This window comes from Gossypium arboreum, chromosome 5, assembly GCF_025698485.1.
Source record: "Gossypium arboreum isolate Shixiya-1 chromosome 5, ASM2569848v2, whole genome shotgun sequence".
Classification (NCBI taxonomy): Eukaryota; Viridiplantae; Streptophyta; class Magnoliopsida; order Malvales; family Malvaceae; genus Gossypium; species Gossypium arboreum.
The window spans coordinates 24,537,441-24,557,713 of NC_069074.1; the positions used below are offsets into that span (position 1 = coordinate 24,537,441).

The 20,273-nt window shown below is 29.0% G+C and overlaps 1 protein-coding gene and 1 long non-coding RNA gene across 3 annotated transcripts; one reads left to right on the forward strand and one right to left on the reverse strand.

The window, feature by feature from the left end:
- The first annotated feature begins 11,454 nt into the window (after positions 1–11,454).
- Positions 11,455–13,911, forward strand: LOC108451862 (expansin-A11-like). Of its 2 annotated transcripts, XM_053028403.1 has the most exons (4): positions 11,455–11,712; positions 12,658–12,731; positions 12,842–13,163; positions 13,249–13,911. In XM_053028403.1, the coding sequence occupies exons 1-4, from the start codon at positions 11,654–11,656 to the stop codon at positions 13,553–13,555; spliced, it is 762 nt and encodes a 253-aa protein (XP_052884363.1). In that variant the 5' UTR covers positions 11,455–11,653; the 3' UTR covers positions 13,556–13,911. The 2 variants fall into 2 exon arrangements, with proteins under 2 accessions (XP_052884363.1, XP_017605044.1); XM_017749555.2 differs by lacking the exon at positions 11,455–11,712 and having other exon boundaries at positions 12,176–12,731.
- A 2,585-nt stretch (positions 13,912–16,496) lies between these two features.
- On the reverse strand, positions 16,497–18,784 carry LOC128293079 (uncharacterized). Its single transcript, XR_008283124.1, has 3 exons — positions 18,653–18,784; positions 17,565–17,638; positions 16,497–16,751 (listed from the first exon to the last, which is right to left on the reverse strand). It is a non-coding gene; the product is annotated as an uncharacterized LOC128293079 (long non-coding RNA).
- Between the last annotated feature and the right edge of the window lie 1,489 nt (positions 18,785–20,273).

Genomic DNA, 20,273 nt, shown 5'->3' on the forward strand with positions numbered 1-20,273 from the left:
CGTTTTGGTCCCCCTGTTTAATGATAAAAAGACGTCGTTTTGGACGCGGGTCGGGTCGACCCGACCCGCACCAAGGTAGGATCCGCGCGTTTTGGAGCGGAAGGGCTATTTGCGCAATTGGCCCTTCCGCATTTTTATATTTCACAATCAAGTCATTCGGTGTTTATAAATTGACCCCGAAATCCATTACACTTTTCAATTTAGTCCCCCTTCCAACGGTGTCGTTTCAAGTGTTTGGATAAATTACTTATTTGATCCCCCATAGTTTAACGCGCGTTCTAGTTGGTCCCTTCTCCTTTAATTTCTTTCAGAATTCGCCCCAAAGATTTGGTTTTAATCCAATCTCATCCCTTTTTCATCTATTTTTTTACCTTAAAATTATTTTTACTATTTAATTCAATTTTAAATATTAATTGTTATATATATAATATTGTTATCATTGTTGTTTTATTATTATTACATTATATTTAACTATATATATACACTTTTCGTTTCATTTCTACTATTATATACATATATTATATATTCTTTAATATTAATATTAGTTCACATATTTCATTACGTATATGTATATATCGGTATTTTTGTGTATATGGTATTATTTTCATGTATTCATTTATTTATATCATTTTAAAAAAAAATTATATTAAGTATATACTTGTAAATATCGTGCTATTCATATATTTCCTGTTATTTCATACAAATCTCTTTACATTATTCGTCATATATCTCTTTCATTTCTATATGTTTTAGATATCATAACATTTATATATTTTTCTTGCATTATGTCACGTATACATTTTTATCTTTACTGTTGTGATTATTAGTATATGTTTTAGTATTTATGAATATATCTTCAATACATATATATCTGCGTATATATTATTATTATTAGTTTTGATCTTATTGTCTTGTTAATACATTTGTGTCATATATACATACTTTTAATATTTATTTGTATATTATACTTCACATTATGCCCATGTAAATTAATATTATATCATGTATATCATTTTGTTATAGTTTTTCTTTATATTGTAAATATCATATTATGATCTATCATGTATATTACGTATGTCATGTATATGTATTATGTGTATATTTTGTTTGTATTACACGTATATGTTATGTATATACCTTGATATTATCATATATTTATTTTCCCATATATTTATGTAATGTTTTATTATTATCATTATTTTTGCATTTTTAATATAATTACTATTATACCCTTCATTGTTATCACTATTGCATTCTTACCTTTATTGTTATAACCCTTTTATATGTAATTACCTATCTGCGATTGTTTTTATACCAACTAATTTAAAATATATATATATACGTATTTTTAGCGTACTTGTATCACTTATATATATCGTTATTCTCATTATTATCGTTTCGTCACCTATTTATTTATACCTTTGTAAATTCTTTCAAACCTTAAATCATTCATTATTTGTATCATCATAATTATTACTAACATATACATACTATGTAATTTTATTACGTATGCATTTTTATATATACTATACATATGTATCTTTTAATATGGTGCTATTATTATATATACATATATATATATATTTTTTTCTTTATATATTTCTCATTACTACGCGTATACCCTAATACACATATGTATATACTTTTATATCGTTATCATCGCCATAATTTGTATTTCATTTTGCCATTATTTATTTATTTATCTATTTGCTTGCGTATTCGACCATTTCACTTTCCTCACGCATTAGTCTATATTTGCGTATTACTAACCTTGCTTTTATGTCATCTTTTTATAATTGCTTGTTATTGTCATTCATTGTTACACGTTATTATTAAAATCATGATCGGTTTTTATATATTACTATGAATCACGTTATGTTTTTTACTCAATACTTTAAAATAATTGTTTCATAAAAGTGATATTCCGTATTTGGTGATTCGAGATACTCGTGCCCTAACTTACTGGGTTTCGATTTTTCTCATTTAATCTAAATAACGGAATACTCTTTTAAATTGCTATACGAGTCTAAAAATGCTTATTTTCGAGGTTTCGAGGTGTGGTGCCCTAACTTACCGGGTATGACATTTTGATATCTCGAAATAAGATCTTTTGCAAATAAAGGCAATGTTCGGGGTTCGGAAATTTGAGGAAACGTGCCCTAACTTACTGGGTTTCGATTTTTCTCGTCCACCCTAACTAACTGAATATCCTTTTAAAAGAGGTTAAAATACATCGATTTTAAATAAAAGGCGAGCTCATTCTCAAAAGTTCGAGATGTCGTATCCTAACTCACTGGATATGACGTATCGTTGTCTCGAGACGAGAATGTCTTTAACATTTTAATGTTTTACAAAGAAGGATCGTATTTCAAAATCTTTCAAGTTTTTATTTTTTGACACTAAGACACTAATTAATCAACTAGGTACCAATTTTTTGGGCGTATCGAGGGTGTTAATCCTTCCTCGTGCGTAATCGACTCCCGAACTCATTTTCTGATTTTCGTAGACCAGATATTATCGTTTTAGTAAGTCTTAACCTTTATTAAAATGATTAATTTAAGGTGATCCGATCGCACCTAAAAAGATTGGTGGCGACTCCTGTTTTCGTTTTTTAGTCGATACCCGTTTTTTTTTCAAAAAAATGGTTACGACAGGCATTATGGCATAGGTATGCACAAATAATATAGGTTATTTTGTGTCATAAAATGTTGGGTAATAAACTAACAAAAGGATGAAAAAAACAAAGTTTTGTCCATCTTTGTTCATCATAGCCGAAAGTTAAAGAAGAGAAAGGAGAGGAGAAAGCTCTTGAGTATTCGGTCACTAGGAGGAGGAAAATTGAAGGTAAGTTCTTGGTATTTTGCTTCTATTTTGAGGTTCATGAGTTCTTCTTGATTCTACCTTAACTCTTGAAGCATATTTTGGTTTTTAGTTGTGTTGTGAGCATTTAGTCATGAATTAAAATGAAGGAAATGGTTGTTGTTTCATGTTCTTTTGATGAAAAATGGAAGATAGGTGAAGTTGAGCCAAACAAATGAGCATGTATGTGCCTTAGATGCTAAAGGAAAAAATCGGCTAACATGTTGTGCTTTAAAATGATGAAATGAAGATTATACTTAAGTAAAATCATAGATATGTGATGATTGATTGGTGATATACATGTTTAAATAACATGCATGCAAGGTATGTGTGAAAGAGTGATTTGGTAATAAATCTGCTTGGGATAGCAGCAGTAACTTAACTTTGAAAAATCACCATAGATTGTGGGAGATGAATTAGAAGCTGAATAAATTATGCAATTAAAGCTTATTGAGTCTAATTTCAAATGAAATAAACAAGAACATATTTTGAATTCTGTACAATGAGAAATTTGATTCGTAATGAAGAGTGGTCAGATTAGTCAAATAGTGAAACATGGGAAACTTTGAGAAAAATCTGGTATTGATTGGCTAAACCAAAAATTCTGAAAATTTTATGGATAGAAGATATATGAGTCTATTTTCAGGGAAAATTAACGGCACTTGATTTGGAGTTTCGTAGCTCCAGTTATAAATTATTTAGTGACTATTGCTCAGGAAGACAGCTTGCAGTGAAATTATGATTATGTGGTAAACACTGACAAAAATTTGTTAATGAGTTGCTTATTGATTTCTTATAAGCTTACTCTGATCTGTAGGTGTGGTTGGCCGAATATTGTAAGGGGTTAATATGTAGTTCGTATTTGAATAGTTAGATTAACGTGTTAGTAATCCAATTGTAGGCGGTTCGTGCGTGGATCTCGTCAGCATATCGTCGCAAACAGGTGTGTAACTAACACCCTCTTATAGACTAGATCGGCAAAAGTCGAAAAGCCGGTATTTTGAGATCTTGCGAGTGTGCTAATGCTCATGAGATTAATAATTTGATGTATATGGTAAATTAAAGTGATAAGACTGCAGAGTGCGCGATTCCGTGCATTTCGATGTTTTTGGGCTTAATAGGCCAAAAACGGGATAATGGGCCAACGGCCCCAAGTTGGTAAGAAAACGCGGTAAGTGTTTCTGATCGTACGTAAATGGCTATGTTATGTATGAAAACCTTAAGAATAGTGAAATTACTTAAACACCCCTATGTATGCAAAATTACCGTTATACCCCTAGAGTTATTTTTTTCTGAAAAGCATGATGTTCTGTTTCTGTATACGTATGCCATGACATATTATTTCTGTTGCATGGGGACATGGGTTATATTATGGAGGAAGCGTCCTGGTAGCTATGCCACAAATATCTGATCTGGTGGCTCTGCCACATATATCTGTCCTGGTGGCTCTGCCACAATTATCTGATCTGGTGGCTCTGCCACATAAATCTGTTCTGGTGGCTCCGCCACAATATCTATATCTGGTGACTTCGTCACAATATCTGGCAGCCTCGCTGCGATTTCTGTGGTGTGTAGCGGTTGGGTGGGTCGAGTAGTCTCCCCACATGGTGTAAGGCTGGTACGGGGGTGTTATGGATGAATCTGGGTTAGGTTTCTGCATAAACATGTAATATCTATTCTGTTTTGTTATAGGCCTATGGGCTTTATTCTGAATTCTGTTCTGGGCTAAGGCCAACTTATTCTATTTCTGTGGTTTGAGCTGATATAGGCTATGGTTGGGTTAATTTACACACTGAGTTTCCCCAAACTCACCCTTTTATTTTCACCACGCAGTAATCCCCAACCATAGTGGGTTTGGAGTCGTGAGGGAATTGAGTGGCCACCCATTCGAAAGTTTGATTTTCTTCTCGTGAACTGGACATCCTTTTATTTACGTTTGAAGTTTTGGGTTTTAAATGTAATAAGGCCGCTTAATTATTTTGATGGTTTTAATATGTATTGCTAAGATAGGTATTACTTATTTTAACTGTTGAAATTGGATAGCTTTAGGCGCGTTTTCAAAAACAACAATTGATTTCAAAATAACACGACAACAAGCAAAGCTTCATAATGAAAGTATTTTCCAAAATTAATCACTTTTCCTAAAAATGACTTAATCAAATCGGTTTCCTAGAAATATCCATGACGTTAAGGTGTGGCAATGGCGGTATGCATGTCTAGGATTGGATCCGAAGGGAGCTTGGTACTTAAGCAGTCCGATGGACTCACCACCTCTTTTCTGGTTTCCTACTTGGTGCACAGCTTCCATTCACTTTAACCTATAATGAAATTATCTTTTAAAGCACTAAGTAAGTTTTTCTGGATCAACAATATAAAATGTTTTGAACGCTTCGATGTGGCATGTCGGATCTGGTCATAACGTCTGGGCCGGGTTTGGGGTGTTACAGAGGTAGTGCCCTAAGGGTTTTTTATTAATCATTTGTTATTGTAGTTTTTTGAACAGATTTGTTTAAATAAAATTTTATTATACATATTAATATCATTTATTCATTTGTATTTCACCTCAATGGTTTTTGCAAGCACAGTAAAATATAAGCAAATATCAGCTCACTAATTACTTAATATTTAACTAACGCAAAGTTACACATTTGGAGGATTATAATGCGAGAAGACAATTTGTACTAGTAAGTAATCTAAAAAGTCAATAGTCTGATTAATCGAAATTGAACAGATCGGTTAAAGGGTTATTATGTCGTCTATCAAATCTAGATAGAGAGTTACCTTGTTTTGAGTATCAAAGTGTATGACTCCTGAAATATAGGGACATGATGTGATTATCTAGATTGACAATACATTAGATAGGAACCAAGTCGAATTAATCCTAAATCTGTTTATGGATTAATTCACTTGTGACTTTCATAATATGGCTTACCTTAATTCTTAAAATGACTGACTTATGTGTGTATGACTCGAATATTGTATTAAAAGCCTAAGTTCAAATAACTAAAAAGCCAAAAGTTGATGATAAAGTTTCATTTACAATAATGAAATTCATAACCTAATAAAGAGTAGATAATATCATCTCATTGGCATTACATGGTAAATGAAAAAGTAATGTGGCTATAGGTTATTTATCTAGAACAAATGATTTAATTACTATTTGTTAGTAATTGACTTTTTTCATGAACAAAGATGTAATAGCTGCCATGAGATAAAATAGGATCATATTGACTGAACAAATTAGACTTAAAGAGATTAAGGATATCTTATGAGAGTAACACACTTATGACATGATAAGGTCATTAGACAAACACTTATTAAGTTGCTTTCATAATGATATATAATAAATGAGAGTTCAATCATGATACTCTAGTGGAACGACTTTATAATTAAATAATATTATAATTAATTGACAGAAAGTCAGAATTTAACTACAAATTATTTGAGCTATATGTCTAACCGGTTCTTCCGCTAGCTCGATATAACCCAAAATAAATTGCATGTAGAACCAATAATGTGGAATGAATGAAAACGATGATAAAGAAAAAAAGATCACATGTATCACTATCCGCAATAAATGTATTTTCTCATTAAGTACAAAAGATACTTAAAACTTAAATTAATTTATTCATATTACTATTTAATTGATTGCAATTGAATTTTGAAGTTCAAAGTGATAATTAAATTAATTAGTCATCATAATTTTATTGATTTGGATAATTAAATATATTTCATCATAGATTATAATATAGTAAAGTTGCTATCACTTTAATGAAATTAGAATTGGGTTGAGAAAATAATTTAATTAGGTAAATTAATTAATAAATAATATTTTGAGAAGTAAAAAAAAATAGCTATTAAGTTGGCTAAATATTATGTGTTGGTTAAAATTTCAAATAATACATATAATTGTATCTAGCACACGAGATGGTCTTAGAGCACATCCTAGGTGATAGGGGCGACAAACCATAGTATCCATTAGGGCATGCCGCCGCCCCTAGTATTCTCAGTTTGGGAATTTGTATTTTCTATTTAAATATTATTATTTAATTATCTCTTATTCAAGTAAAACTTTAATTTGTACATTTTTCCTATAAATAAGAATTATGGGATGACCTAAAACACACCAAACACGCCAATTGAGCATCGTTGCTCTGTTAGAAAATTGCGGCAATTTATTTACAGAATAAATATTATTTTCTACTAAGATTAATTTTTTTTCAATTTTTATAGAGAAAAATTAACTTTCCCACTAATAGTTAATCAAAGTTTTCATTTTGTGTATTATTTTCGTATAGTTTGACCCCACACTCAAAACAAGTCGGGGTTCAAGGATAGTGGAGAAGATCGTTTTGTAGAAAACTAAAAAACATTTTAGACCGCTCAAAGTACGAGTAATAAATCAGTTAAGAGATTATTACTATAATATATGACAAGGCTTGACGTAAAGGAAAAAAAATTAAACTTCCAATATGCAACGTTTTGTTTTCTAAATCAATTTTTCCAATATAATAATTTACATTGCATAGAAATGACATTTTAGTAATATTATCTAACTAAATCAATAGCTGATCAACTCGTAATACTAGCTTTATTTGAAGTTTCATATATAGTATAAATATTATTGAGTTAGTATAACTTAACTCATGACATCTACCTAATTCAATCAAAGATTTTATATTAATATAGATATTTATTTTATAAACATGAAGCTTTTTATTTATTTATCAATTTAATGACTGGATTGATGTAACTTGTAATTACAAGACTTGATATTAGTATAGATAGATAATAGAATTATTGATTAATATTTCAGTTTGTATTTAATGTAATAATAGTCTATAAATTCACTAGGTATCATTCAAAATGTGATATCATCAATAAATTAATAAATAATATAATAATCTATATTATTATTTAAATATCTGGCTGAGTTAATGTCATGAATCAACCACATTAATTTAGTTAGAAAAATTACAAAAAATGTTTTTGTTTTTAAAATAAATTATATTATTTGAGGGTACTTTAATCTATTTTATAAAACAATTAAAAATTTACATATAATGGAATTTGAACCCGTAATTTTATAATAATAAAACTATAATTTTATGACTAACTTAGAGCTTTAATTATTTTAATATAATATATACATTTTAATTTTTTATGCATATTTTATTACCTCTATAAATTATATATATGTATATTGATAATATTATTGATTGAGTTGGTGTCACAAATTAACTTACACCGATTCAAGATTGATGACAATATCGTGATAAACGATTGTGGTGCATTTAGTATTTTTAATATAATGAATTTACGTGTTTAAATTTAATTTTACTCACAATTTAATCTATTGTTTTATTTTAATATTGTATATATATATTTAATGTGTAATTATTAATTAATTTATAAACATACATATCATTATTTATTGTATGCCATTTTTAAATACATTTTATATTTTAAATACATAATTTTCTCAAACGTGTTTTCAATATGTGTCATCTTGTCTTTTATTATAATTATATATATTATTTTGATAATTAAAGTAAAAATAAAATTATTTGAAATTAAATTCAAGCTTTCATCCATACAACACAATACTTTTACTATTAAAATAAAAATTATACAAAACGTGAGATACATGTAGACATAACACAAACACACATTCTTCTTAAAATTGAATTGAACCGTAGCATGACAAGCAAAAATAATTTAAACATGACAAACATACATGAAGGTATCAAAACGTATATAAAACAAATAATTACTTTTATACATAAATTTATAATATTCTAAAAATAAAATGCGATATGATGAAAAATAATATATACACATGTAGCATTAGAGGTGTTTAAACTTTGATTAAAATTAAATTAACCAACTGAATTGATCTAATTTAATTAATCAATCGGTGGCCAAATTTAATTCGATCGGAGGTCAATTAATAGGTTTTAAAATTTCAGTTATCGGTTAATTTAGTTTAAAATTGGGGAATTAACTAAATTTAATAATTAATATTATGTGTTAATTTCAAGACTTATGTAGTGTTTCAAAACATGAAATTTCGGTTAACTTTCAAGACAAAAACATATATTTCGATTAATTTCAATGTAATTTTTGATATGCTTTATACTTGTTTTAACTAAAAGACAAAAATATAAATTTCAGTTAGCGAATTAACTAAAATATTTAAGTTCTGTTAATTTTTTAAAAATTTTTTAATTTAGATAACAATTAAAGGATTATGTAATTCAATTAATTTAACTACTACTAATTCAAATAATACTAATTAGATTCGATTACTAACCGAATTGATTGTTTGAAGATACATATGTAGCATTAATATGTAGATTTTTAAATTTCAAATATAAAATAAATAAACAAAATTACTTCAAATATTCCATATAGACATTGCTTAGGTGGCGCTAAATCTATAAAATTTCTAATTGAAGCCTTACAAGTTACACGTATTTGGGGATAACTTTTATAAGTCCGTATAGATAAGATGTCCCTGAAGTCCAAGTGTCCTTTAATGAATATCAATCATTTCTACATTATTTGAGTCTAATAATTACATGTTTGATTTGACCTATGATTGAATATGTAGGAATATATAATAATTAGAATCCTAGTATAGTTCCTACCATACTTCGCATTGGTTTTATAGAGTAAATATTAAATGATTAAAATAATTTAAGAATTTAATTAATTTTTTATTTTTAAATTTAAAATTTAAATTCAGTTATTATCACTGTTATATTATACTATTAAATTTATTAATGTGACATTTTGATATAAAAAGAATTTCACTTATAGCCGTGTAACAAAAAAGAAAACATTAAAATGAACTTGAATTTAATAAATTATTTTAACAGTGCTTATATCAGCATTTTATCAAATAAAGTATCCAGTTAATGAAGGACGTTGTAAAAGTTGAGGTACCAAATTAGATAAAAAGTTGATGTATAAAGATTAGATCTTAAATTTAAGTGTAGCTCATAGACCAAAAATTAAAATTTGACTATTGTTATATAATCTTAAAATTGAGGGTAACATAAAGACCAAAATTAAAATTTACAATGTAAAAATGAAAACAGAAAGTGACCCATTATAAATAAGTGAGGATAACATAGGGACCAAAGTTGGAATTTTACCGCTTTTAGATAGGTATATAAAATATTATGAGCAACACTTAAAAGGATGATTAAAACAAACATTAATGCTTAATTGGTAAGAGTATTATTTTTATGCATGTTTTAATATATGAGTGAGCAATAAATTAATTTAATTGGTAATTTTAGCTATTCTCCTAACTTATTTTTAGCAAAGAGAATGATTTTTTTCTTATTTAGAAGAAGTCTTATTTTTAGACGAGTTTTAATAATATTTCTAGTTTCAAGTTTAAAATTGTAATAGTTATTCTGTATTCTATGTCTAAATATTATAAAACATATGTAATAAATAAGCATTTTCCTCGCATTATTACACTTGTAAATTGAGTGAGGCATAAATAAATAGATTTACAGTCCATGTATATTATTTCGGTATAAATAAATTATATTATTACAGGATATTTTTGTTTTTTATATTTTAAACAAAATTAATAAAAAAATGCATAGTGTGATTTAAATTCATGTCACTAACATTTTTAAAATATTTTATTTATCACTTCAACTAATAATTTATGTTGATTTCTTTATACATTTCAGTGCCAGTACACAAATTGTTTCATCCATATTGTTTGTATGTATTGTATTTAGGGTTAATATATATAAATGTACCCAAACTTGACAATTTATAACTATTTGGTACCTGAACTTTTTTTTGAATCTATCTGGTACCTAAGCTTGGCAATCGTAAGCCATGTTAGTACTTTTTTAAATATTTGACTAACATCGTTAAAACATACTGACATGACGCTAACAATCAATAGCATTGTGACACGTGACAACTCAATATATTAACACGTGACAAAAAAATAAAAAATATTTTTAAAAAAAAAATTTAAACTTTTTCTACCACGTGTCAAAATGTGAGGTTGCCAAGTTTAGGTACTAATTAGGTTTAAAAAAAAAGTTCAAGTATCAAGTAGGTATATATTGTCAAGTTTAAGTACCTTTATATATATGCATAATGATCAATTTAGCCCCTAATGTTTACTCATTTTGTCATTTTGGCCCTTAATTCTTTTTTTTTGGTTATTTGGCCCTCGACCTTTAAATTTTAGTCAAATTGCTTGAAGTTGACTAAATTATTAAAATTTTAACAACATTGATGTGGTCACTTGCTTGGTAGTCCATGTATAATTCATAAAAAAATACTTAAAAAGTCAACAAATTTCAAAAAAGTTCATAAGAACATTTTAAAACAAAATTCCATGTTAATGGTGAAGTATAAGTAAAATGTCATATGATCTGTCACGTCAATGCCATTAAAATTTTAACAATTCAGTAAGTTATTCTATCCAAAAGCAATCAAATTGACTAAATTTTATGAACATGCACATATCTTAGTTTATATTGTTAGGTATGACCTAATTTGGAGTTCATCTAATGTCCTAAAATGGGCAAGTTGTCTACTCAAGGTATGGCTGATGGTGTCCCTTCTTGTTCTGCAGTTTTGTTGATATCTCTTCTACCTAGGGAAGATTAGTCTGCCACAGCCTACAGGCTGCTCGTAAAGCCCCTGTTGCAGCTCGGAGCTTCAGATTTTACAGAAACATATAGAAGATACCTTCATTCCAAATATATATATAATCATTTACTTTTAAAATAATTCCAATCAGATAATGTTAAATACCAAGATGTACGAAATGGTACTGTACTTCATCGTTCACAAGCACGGTTTTACCGCCCTTTTATAAGCTGCCGTGTCCTGTGCTTGATATAATTTAAGCACTATCATCATTCGGGGCTCCCTGTATTCTTATATTTCCTCTTTTCTTTTCTTTTCTTTTTTTAATTACTTTAGGATAAATGAAGTCTCACCAGATTCAACCTGGGCTTGTAGTATTTAATACTAAAATTAGAATTAAATAAGATAGATGCCGATTCAGGTGATTGAAAGGGCTTCAACTTGACTCTTATGAAACTCCCTGTATGATCTATCCAGGCAGATGCCAAAAGAAACAGTGAAACGAGGGTTCATTAAAAAACTCATCCCCTAATCTACATGTCAAAACGAACCATGTGCAAACACTCAGAAACCGAGATTAAACATTAAGATTAGTTTTCCATATGTGTCAAAGGAATGCCCCATGTGAGCTTGTATGTAAGACCATGTGATCTAATTGAACTATCGTATCAACACAAAACACAAACAAGTGGAGGTGTCGTTTAATCTTCGAATTGCAACGCAACAACTGTGAAATCAGACAACTCCATAAAACAACAACTGGGCTTATTATGGGTTTTGATCCATTCACCGCTCTTCTGTTGGCAAAGAGAGAGAGAGAGAGAGAGAGCATGTGAGAGAGAACGTGGGAATAATTGAATGATGCTCACAATTCTTGAGCCTTTGCAGGGATAATCCAATTTTAAATACTTAAAATCAATCGTTTCTCATTTCTACTCTATTTGCAGGGATCACATGAGGTTGTTGTATACGTGAGTTCGATTTGGCCCCCTTATTTAAAGACTCAATGCAAATCGATGTAAATTGTAGATACATTCATCCATTCCCCTTGTTCTATTCACCATTTGTTGTCTTTTAAACCTACCAAATAAAGATGGCCAAAACCGTTTTTGCATTATCAATCTTGCTTGGATTCAGCTATCTTGCTACGACCGTGAATGCCTACGCGGCTTCTGGCTGGACTAAAGCTCATGCCACCTTTTACGGAGGCAGTGATGCCTCGGGAACTATGGGTTTGTCCCTTTCTTTCTTTGGGATTTGCTTGCAAAAACCAGGAAAAAAATACATTTTATTGTTCAAATTTCGTCATTGTTTAATATTGAATTATTTTAATTGACAACAGGGGGAGCTTGTGGATATGGGAACTTGTATGCGACTGGCTATGGAACAATGACAGCTGCTTTAAGTACCGCCTTGTTCGATGATGGAGCTTCATGTGGACAATGCTACAACATCAAGTGCGATTATCAAACAGACCCAAGATGGTGCATAAAAGGAAAATCAGTGACCATTACTGCTACAAACTTTTGCCCTCCAAACTTTGCTCTCCCAAACAATGCCGGAGGCTGGTGCAACCCTCCACTCCAGCACTTTGATATGGCTCAACCTGCCTGGGAAAAGATCGGTATCTACAGAGGCGGAATTGTGCCCGTTTTGTTCCAGAGGTATATATCATCTCAATAACATTTTTTCTCTCGTTTACATTATATCTAATATGCTGTTTTGGGGTTCCTACTTCTTACAATACAGGGTTCCATGCAATAAGCCTGGTGGAGTAAGGTTCACTATCAATGGGAGAGACTATTTCGAGCTCGTTTTGATTAGCAATGTGGGTGGAGCAGGATCGATCCAGTCTGTGTCCATCAAGGGCTCTAAAACTGGGTGGATGGCAATGTCTAGGAACTGGGGAGCTAACTGGCAATCCAATGCCTATCTCAATGGTCAATCATTGTCTTTCAAAGTCACCACTACTGATGGAGTTACTCGACAGTTCCTTGACGTTGTGCCATCAGACTGGGGTTTCGGCAAGACTTACACCAGCAACCAACAATTCTAAAATGCTCGAGAGTTGAGGATTTTGGGTTCAGTTTTATGGGCAGAGGCGAGCTTATTATTCCCTAAAGCTGCCCGCCATACATTTCTTGGGATTTTATGGGCAGAGATGGTTGAAATCCGCATGGCGGCTAAATTACTTTATTGTTTTGTGTTTTCGATACCACCATGTTTGGAACTATTTAAAGATCATAATCGATTGTGAATAAGAAGTGCAATGCAATGTAAGCGTACGTTGCAGCTGCTCCTGCAAATTAATGTAAATTTTGTTTTTACAAATTTTATATGGTTGTCACTGGAGATGTTACTTTTGTAATTCTACCATTTCTTACAAATGAAATGAATCATCGGAACCGACAATCCTGTTGTGTTGTAGAGATTAGCTTATCAACTTTCGCAGTTTTTCCGAAAGAAAATTGGCTTTCAAGAAGATGAACACAGGATCAGTTTCCTTGACTTGAAGAGACGAAGACTGTGACGGAGACAGGTTTTGGCGTTATTAACTTAACATGAATTTCATAAATAGATTATTTTGATCCACTTAATCTCTTTTCCAAGTTGGTCAAAGTTCCTATGCAACTGTGATTTCCAAAGCACCCTTAAAATATTTTGAGAGATTTAATTAAAAAATTTACGATAACGGATGGTATGGATTGTGACGGACTGGAATTATAGTTTTATATAATGCTTTCTTAAAATTTAGTAGATTTAAATAATTTTTTTAAATTTAGAATATTAATGGTAATACAAAAAAAAATAGAAGTGTCTAGTTAAAATGTTTTAAAAATAAATTTGGAGTCATAATTAAATTGGTACTTTTGATTTTTTTGTCTTAAGTTAGTACTTGAACTTTTTTTTTCAACTAAATCGGTACTTGATTCTAACACTATTAAATTCAAGATAGGTGGTAAAATAAGATTGTGACACATTACCTAAATGACATCATAATAATAATTTAAAAAAAATTCTTGACTTTTCTCCCATAATTTTTTTTTCTCTTTACAAATCCTATCCTTCCCTTTTGTGTCTTCTTTCAGTATTTTTCCTTGCTTTTCATTTTTTTTTTTAAATACTATGCCGTTTTAGCTCATTGGGACTGTCTCTTCCGTGGCCATAAACTCTCCAGTGTTAATACAATCCTTTCTTTCACTGATGGCAACCCCATTTTTCAAATCAACTCTTTGGGATTGTAAGGATCTTTGGTCTCCCTTTTCTCTACATTTTTTTCTAGGATATTTTTGTGCAATAACTCAAATTAGATTTCACCATCTATTTAATGAGTGAATGGAGAGCTATACACCATTTTCAGACTAAAAAGGAGGTCAACTGCCGGCGACAGAGACAGCAACTTGAGTTGAGGGAGGAAGAAAAAAAGAAATTAATTACACGATAAAAAATTTGGATAGAAAAGTTAAAAGAAAAAAAAAGTTTTTTTAATTATACTGTGACAGTATTAAAATATCATTTAAGTTACGTATCACAATTTTATTTCATCACTCATCCTAAACTTAATGGCATTAAACTCAAATACTGATTTAATTAATGGAAAAAAATTCAAGTACTAATTTAGGATAAAAAACTATAAATACTAATATAGAAAAAATGGATAAATTCAAGTATCAATTTTATATTTAACCATTTTATTTAAAAGATAGTATGTAGCTATTAGTGTATTTATCTATGTTGTTGTATTTATTTTATTAATATACTTGAACTTTTAAAAGTACAAAATGAAAAATATATTGTACAATAAACCCTAAAAATTAAGTTTATATATTCATAGATTATTCTTTTAAGTCTATATATAAAATGTACATTGAAATTATTAAAATAATTAATAAATATCAATCGGGGTGTGGCAACACTGGCAATGTGCAAATCATAATATTTCACATAGTCTATTTCAGAAATAATAAATGAACTCTGTAATTTGGATTTGAGCTGTTTGGGCCCAATCAAGAATTTCAATCTTCTGGACTCAGTTTTGGCTCTTTGATAAAAATTATATAATCAGTAACCCAACAATTTCAATCAAATAGAATTTTACATTCATAACTAAAAATATGATCCAAAATTTGTGGCTGTTTTGAGTGTTTAGCACGGATATTAAATATTATGGGATAATCACAATATATAAATGGTACAAAATTACAATGATATATAATTATTTATTTTATATGTCTTAACTTGTCAATCAACTATATTTGTAGGATATTTTCAAAAAATAAAATCATTTATATATAATTAAAGAAGGCACGAAAGCAAAATGGAAACTTTGAGTTTCAAAATATTTCAATTTTAATTATATTTAAAGTGAGTCTCATTTTAAATTAATTTTGATGTGTGAAAATTTGTTATATAACTACACGTGTCGAATCAAGTAATAAAGTGATATGAAAATATTGTTTCCACAAGAACCAAATTCTAAGCTGCTAAATACCAACTATTCAATTTTATCTAATCCAAATCAATAAAGTAAATTTTAACTACTATTAAATTAAATTAAGATCAAACATATAGAGTTGATTAGGGCATCATGTATATTCCTATTCCAGCAGCAAATTAACTCGTTCGTCAATGCTATTAATGTAACACCTCTTAACCCCAAACCGTTACCGGAACGAGGTTATGAGGCATTACCGGACATATCAGACAACTTGCGAATAATTTACAATTAATATAACTTTTATGGTATAACATAATAATTAAGTCCCTATCTTGAACTCTCGAAGTTCAAACACGTATTAAAAGTAGAACGGGACTTGTTCGAGTATTCCAAAAATTTTTTTTTTATAAAAATTTCGGCAGCATTTCTACTTATTTTTACCTAAACCTCCTGCAAATTCAAACCAAAACAACCAACACCAATATTTCACATTCATATAATCATTATTTATATCATTAACAAAATTTTAACTTAATAACTATCATAGCATCATTCAAAATTGATTAAAAACTTCATTCATTTAACAACTTAATGTTCATGTATCAAAATATCATGTACTTTCCTTACTATTTCATTTAACCATCTAAATTTTATAAATCATCCTTCACTACCCAAAGTAATATACATATTCAAGTGACTAAACAACACCTATGTACATGCCACTTTTATCCAAAAGAAAAATATACATCACCAAATTTGTGTTGGAGTCGGGATTGTTTTGGATGCTGAGCCGAGACACTTGACTTCTACTAACCTGCGCACGGAAACAACCGTACGCTGAGTATGGATATACTCAGTGGTATTACTATAAATCGAGTCATATCAACAACAGTAAAAACATAAATATTAAAATACCTAACAATTAATGTCATATGTACTAATTCATAAATCAATGTATTTTCTCAAACTTAAATTTATATCACTTATGAATATACATTTCATACTTTTCTCTTATTATCACAATTCCAATTTCAATTCGTAATTCTTCTCATTTCAATGCCTCAAATTCACATTTCAATTTTTCACCCTATTAACGTAACTCGGACTTTGGCGGATACACGGATCCAACCAAACACACCAATATGGCACCCAGTGCCTCATCGGATAGTTCGAAGTAATAATTGACACCCAGTGTCTCATCGGCCTAGCCGAAGTAAAGTTGGTACCCAGTACCTCATCGAATCTATCCGAAGAAATATAGTGACACCCAGTGTCTCATCGACTTGAGGTCGAAGCATCCCTGAACACTTCCAATCCTATGGTATGCCAACTATATCCGACTCAGCCCGACTAGTTAATAGGGTATTCAATTCACTTTCTCAATCCTATATCACTTTCAATTCACAATTCAAATCACCAATCATTTTTCAATCAATACACTTTTCAAATAATTACATATTCCATAATTCACTTATTCAATTCAATTTGATTCAATTTGCATCACTTTCATTTTCACTCAATATTCATATCAATTTCACATACTTATCTCAAGTCTTACTTACCATACATAACAATAAAAAATTCAGCAATCAATAATAATTAAAATTCAAATTATAGTAATACACACCGTAATTCTCCCGTTTTAGTCCTCGATGACTTTCTCCTTTCCTTTCGATGCTGATGCTTCAGGTTCTTTGTTGGCTACGAAAATAATAATTTATAATCATCAATACAACATGATTCAATTTAATTCATGGGCCTAAACATGCAAATTTAACCATTTTTAATGTATATATATAATTTCACCATTAAGCTGTCTACTTGAGTCATTATTACTAAATTATTTATATCTTGAGCTACGAAATTCCAAATTAATATCCGTAAATTTTTCTTAAAACTAGACTCATATATCTTCTAACCATAAAATTTCCAGAATTTTTGGTCTAGTAATTTAGTACAGTTTATTCGTTAAATACTCCCCTGTTATTTCATTTGACAGTTCTGACCTCTCTCTACTAAAAATAAATTATCTCATTGTACAGAACTCGAACAAGGTTCTTGTTTATTTTTTTTGAAACTAGATTCATTAAGGAGTTTACATATATAAATTACACTCCATAATAATTTTTGTACAATTTTTAATGATTTTCCAAATTTAAAACAGGGCATCTCGAAATCACCCCGAACCAGTCTTACAAAATTTCAAATATCTCTTGATTCATCAATTCATTGCTTACACTATTTATACTATAAGAAACTAGACTCAATAAGTTTTAATTACATATTTTTTCATCCTCTATTTCAATTTATACAATTTTAGTGAATTTTCAAAGTCAGACCATTGCTACTTCCCAAAACTGTTTTGATGTAAAATGTTAATAACCAAATTTATAACACCAATTCACACCTTATTCCTATTCAAATTTCATTTAAACTCAAATTTAACTATTAAATTTTCAACATATTTTCTTAATTCCGAATTTTCCTCAATTTAGTCCCTAAAACACAAAACTTATAGTTTACTTTGCAATTCAATCCTTATTTCATTTCTAACTTGAATTCCTATCAATTTAACCCCTAATTCATCTTTTTATTCAACATGAACAATATTTAGAAATCTAATAACTTTCAAAATATCAACTTAATTTCATCAAAACTTTGTTCTAAAGCTTTTAAAACATCAAAATTAAGAGAAAAGGACTAAATTTAGCTTACCAAATAAGTTTGAAGCTTCAAAATCTCAATTTTCCCTTTTTCTTTTCTTGCCCTTTTCTTCCCCTGTTTTTCGAATGCTCTCTGTTTCTTATTCTTCTTTGTTTCTTTTATTCTTTTCTTCATTTGTTTTATATACATATATATATAATATTATTTAATAATAATAGTTAATAATAATTTATAATTTATAATTCAATAATAATCTAGGGAAATCTTTAGATTTTTTTCTTTGTTTGCCGGCTCAACTATACTAAATGGTCTATTTTCCATTTTGGTCCTCTTCATTTTCTTTTAATCTACAATTTAACTTTCATCCTTTATTCAATTTAATCCTTTTTACTAATTACTCTAAATTAAGCTAAATTTACTTAATTAAAACCTAATTAAACACACTACTAGACTCATAAATATTTTTTTAATAATTATTTTCGAACTTATTTCACTAAGACGGAGGCCCGATAACACACTTTTCTGGTGCCCACGGATTTTGGGTCGTTACAATTAAAGTTAATTTTAGTCTATCTATCTAGATCTAAACCTTAATTTTCTCTTATAAGATAAATCAAGATCATCAAATTAATACAACTTGGTGACCAGACACGCAGATTAAATAAGCACATGACTAAATAAATAATTAACAAAAATTGAAACAATTGAAGAGAAAATAATTAATTAACTAAAAATAGGATCCCTCATCATTTCAAGAAAATTAGGGTTTAGTTCATGTTAAGTTGAGAAAACATTACAAGAAGAAATTCAAAACAAAATTACATTGAGAGAAAGTAAAAAGAAATAATATAGAGAGAAAAATAATTATCAAACTAACGTCGAGTGCTTCATATATCTTATTATTCTCGTCTTTGCAAGTTTGAAGTTCCCCTCGGTGTGAGAGAATTGTTTCTTAGCCTCCAAGTTCATTCTTTACTTTTCCCACTTTTTTCCTTCTAAATCATGTCACTCCTTATTTTTAAGGTTTTATCGTTCCACTCTACCAGATACAAAATTGAGGTAAAGCATATTGCTCGCTGTTTGAAAATTCTAAATTGAATACTGTGCTCCACCACACTAAAATCCGATAGAACTGAAGATTTCCCTTCACTACTTTTTACTTTATATTCCAAGTCTTCCACTATTCATTCGAAACCTACAATGTAGAGAAGAAAATAACACGTCAAATTAACTCTAAAAATGATAAAAATCAAACAAAACATAATTAATTAGAAAAACTATAAAATGCACTAAAATTAATCTAAATGCTAAAATTAGCTCCTAAAATATTATAAAAACTATATTAAAATAACTCTAAAAATGAAAGTTATCAAAGTTTTAAATATGGTTTTTTTTCATTAATAGTAATAAAGTTTTCAATAATAAACATATTTAAACAAGTATTTTTTCAATTTTAATTTCTAATGTCATTCTTTTATAAAATTACATAATTATTTTTAAAATAAAAAATAAAATTTAAAACGATTTAACATGCAAATAAATTGTTTAATTTTTCAAATTTTATAAAAGTTAACATAAATATTTTAAAAATGGGTAAAATATGTTAAAACACATTGTGAGTTGTTAATTAAATATATTTTATTGTGCTTTAATTAAATAAAATTTTATTTAA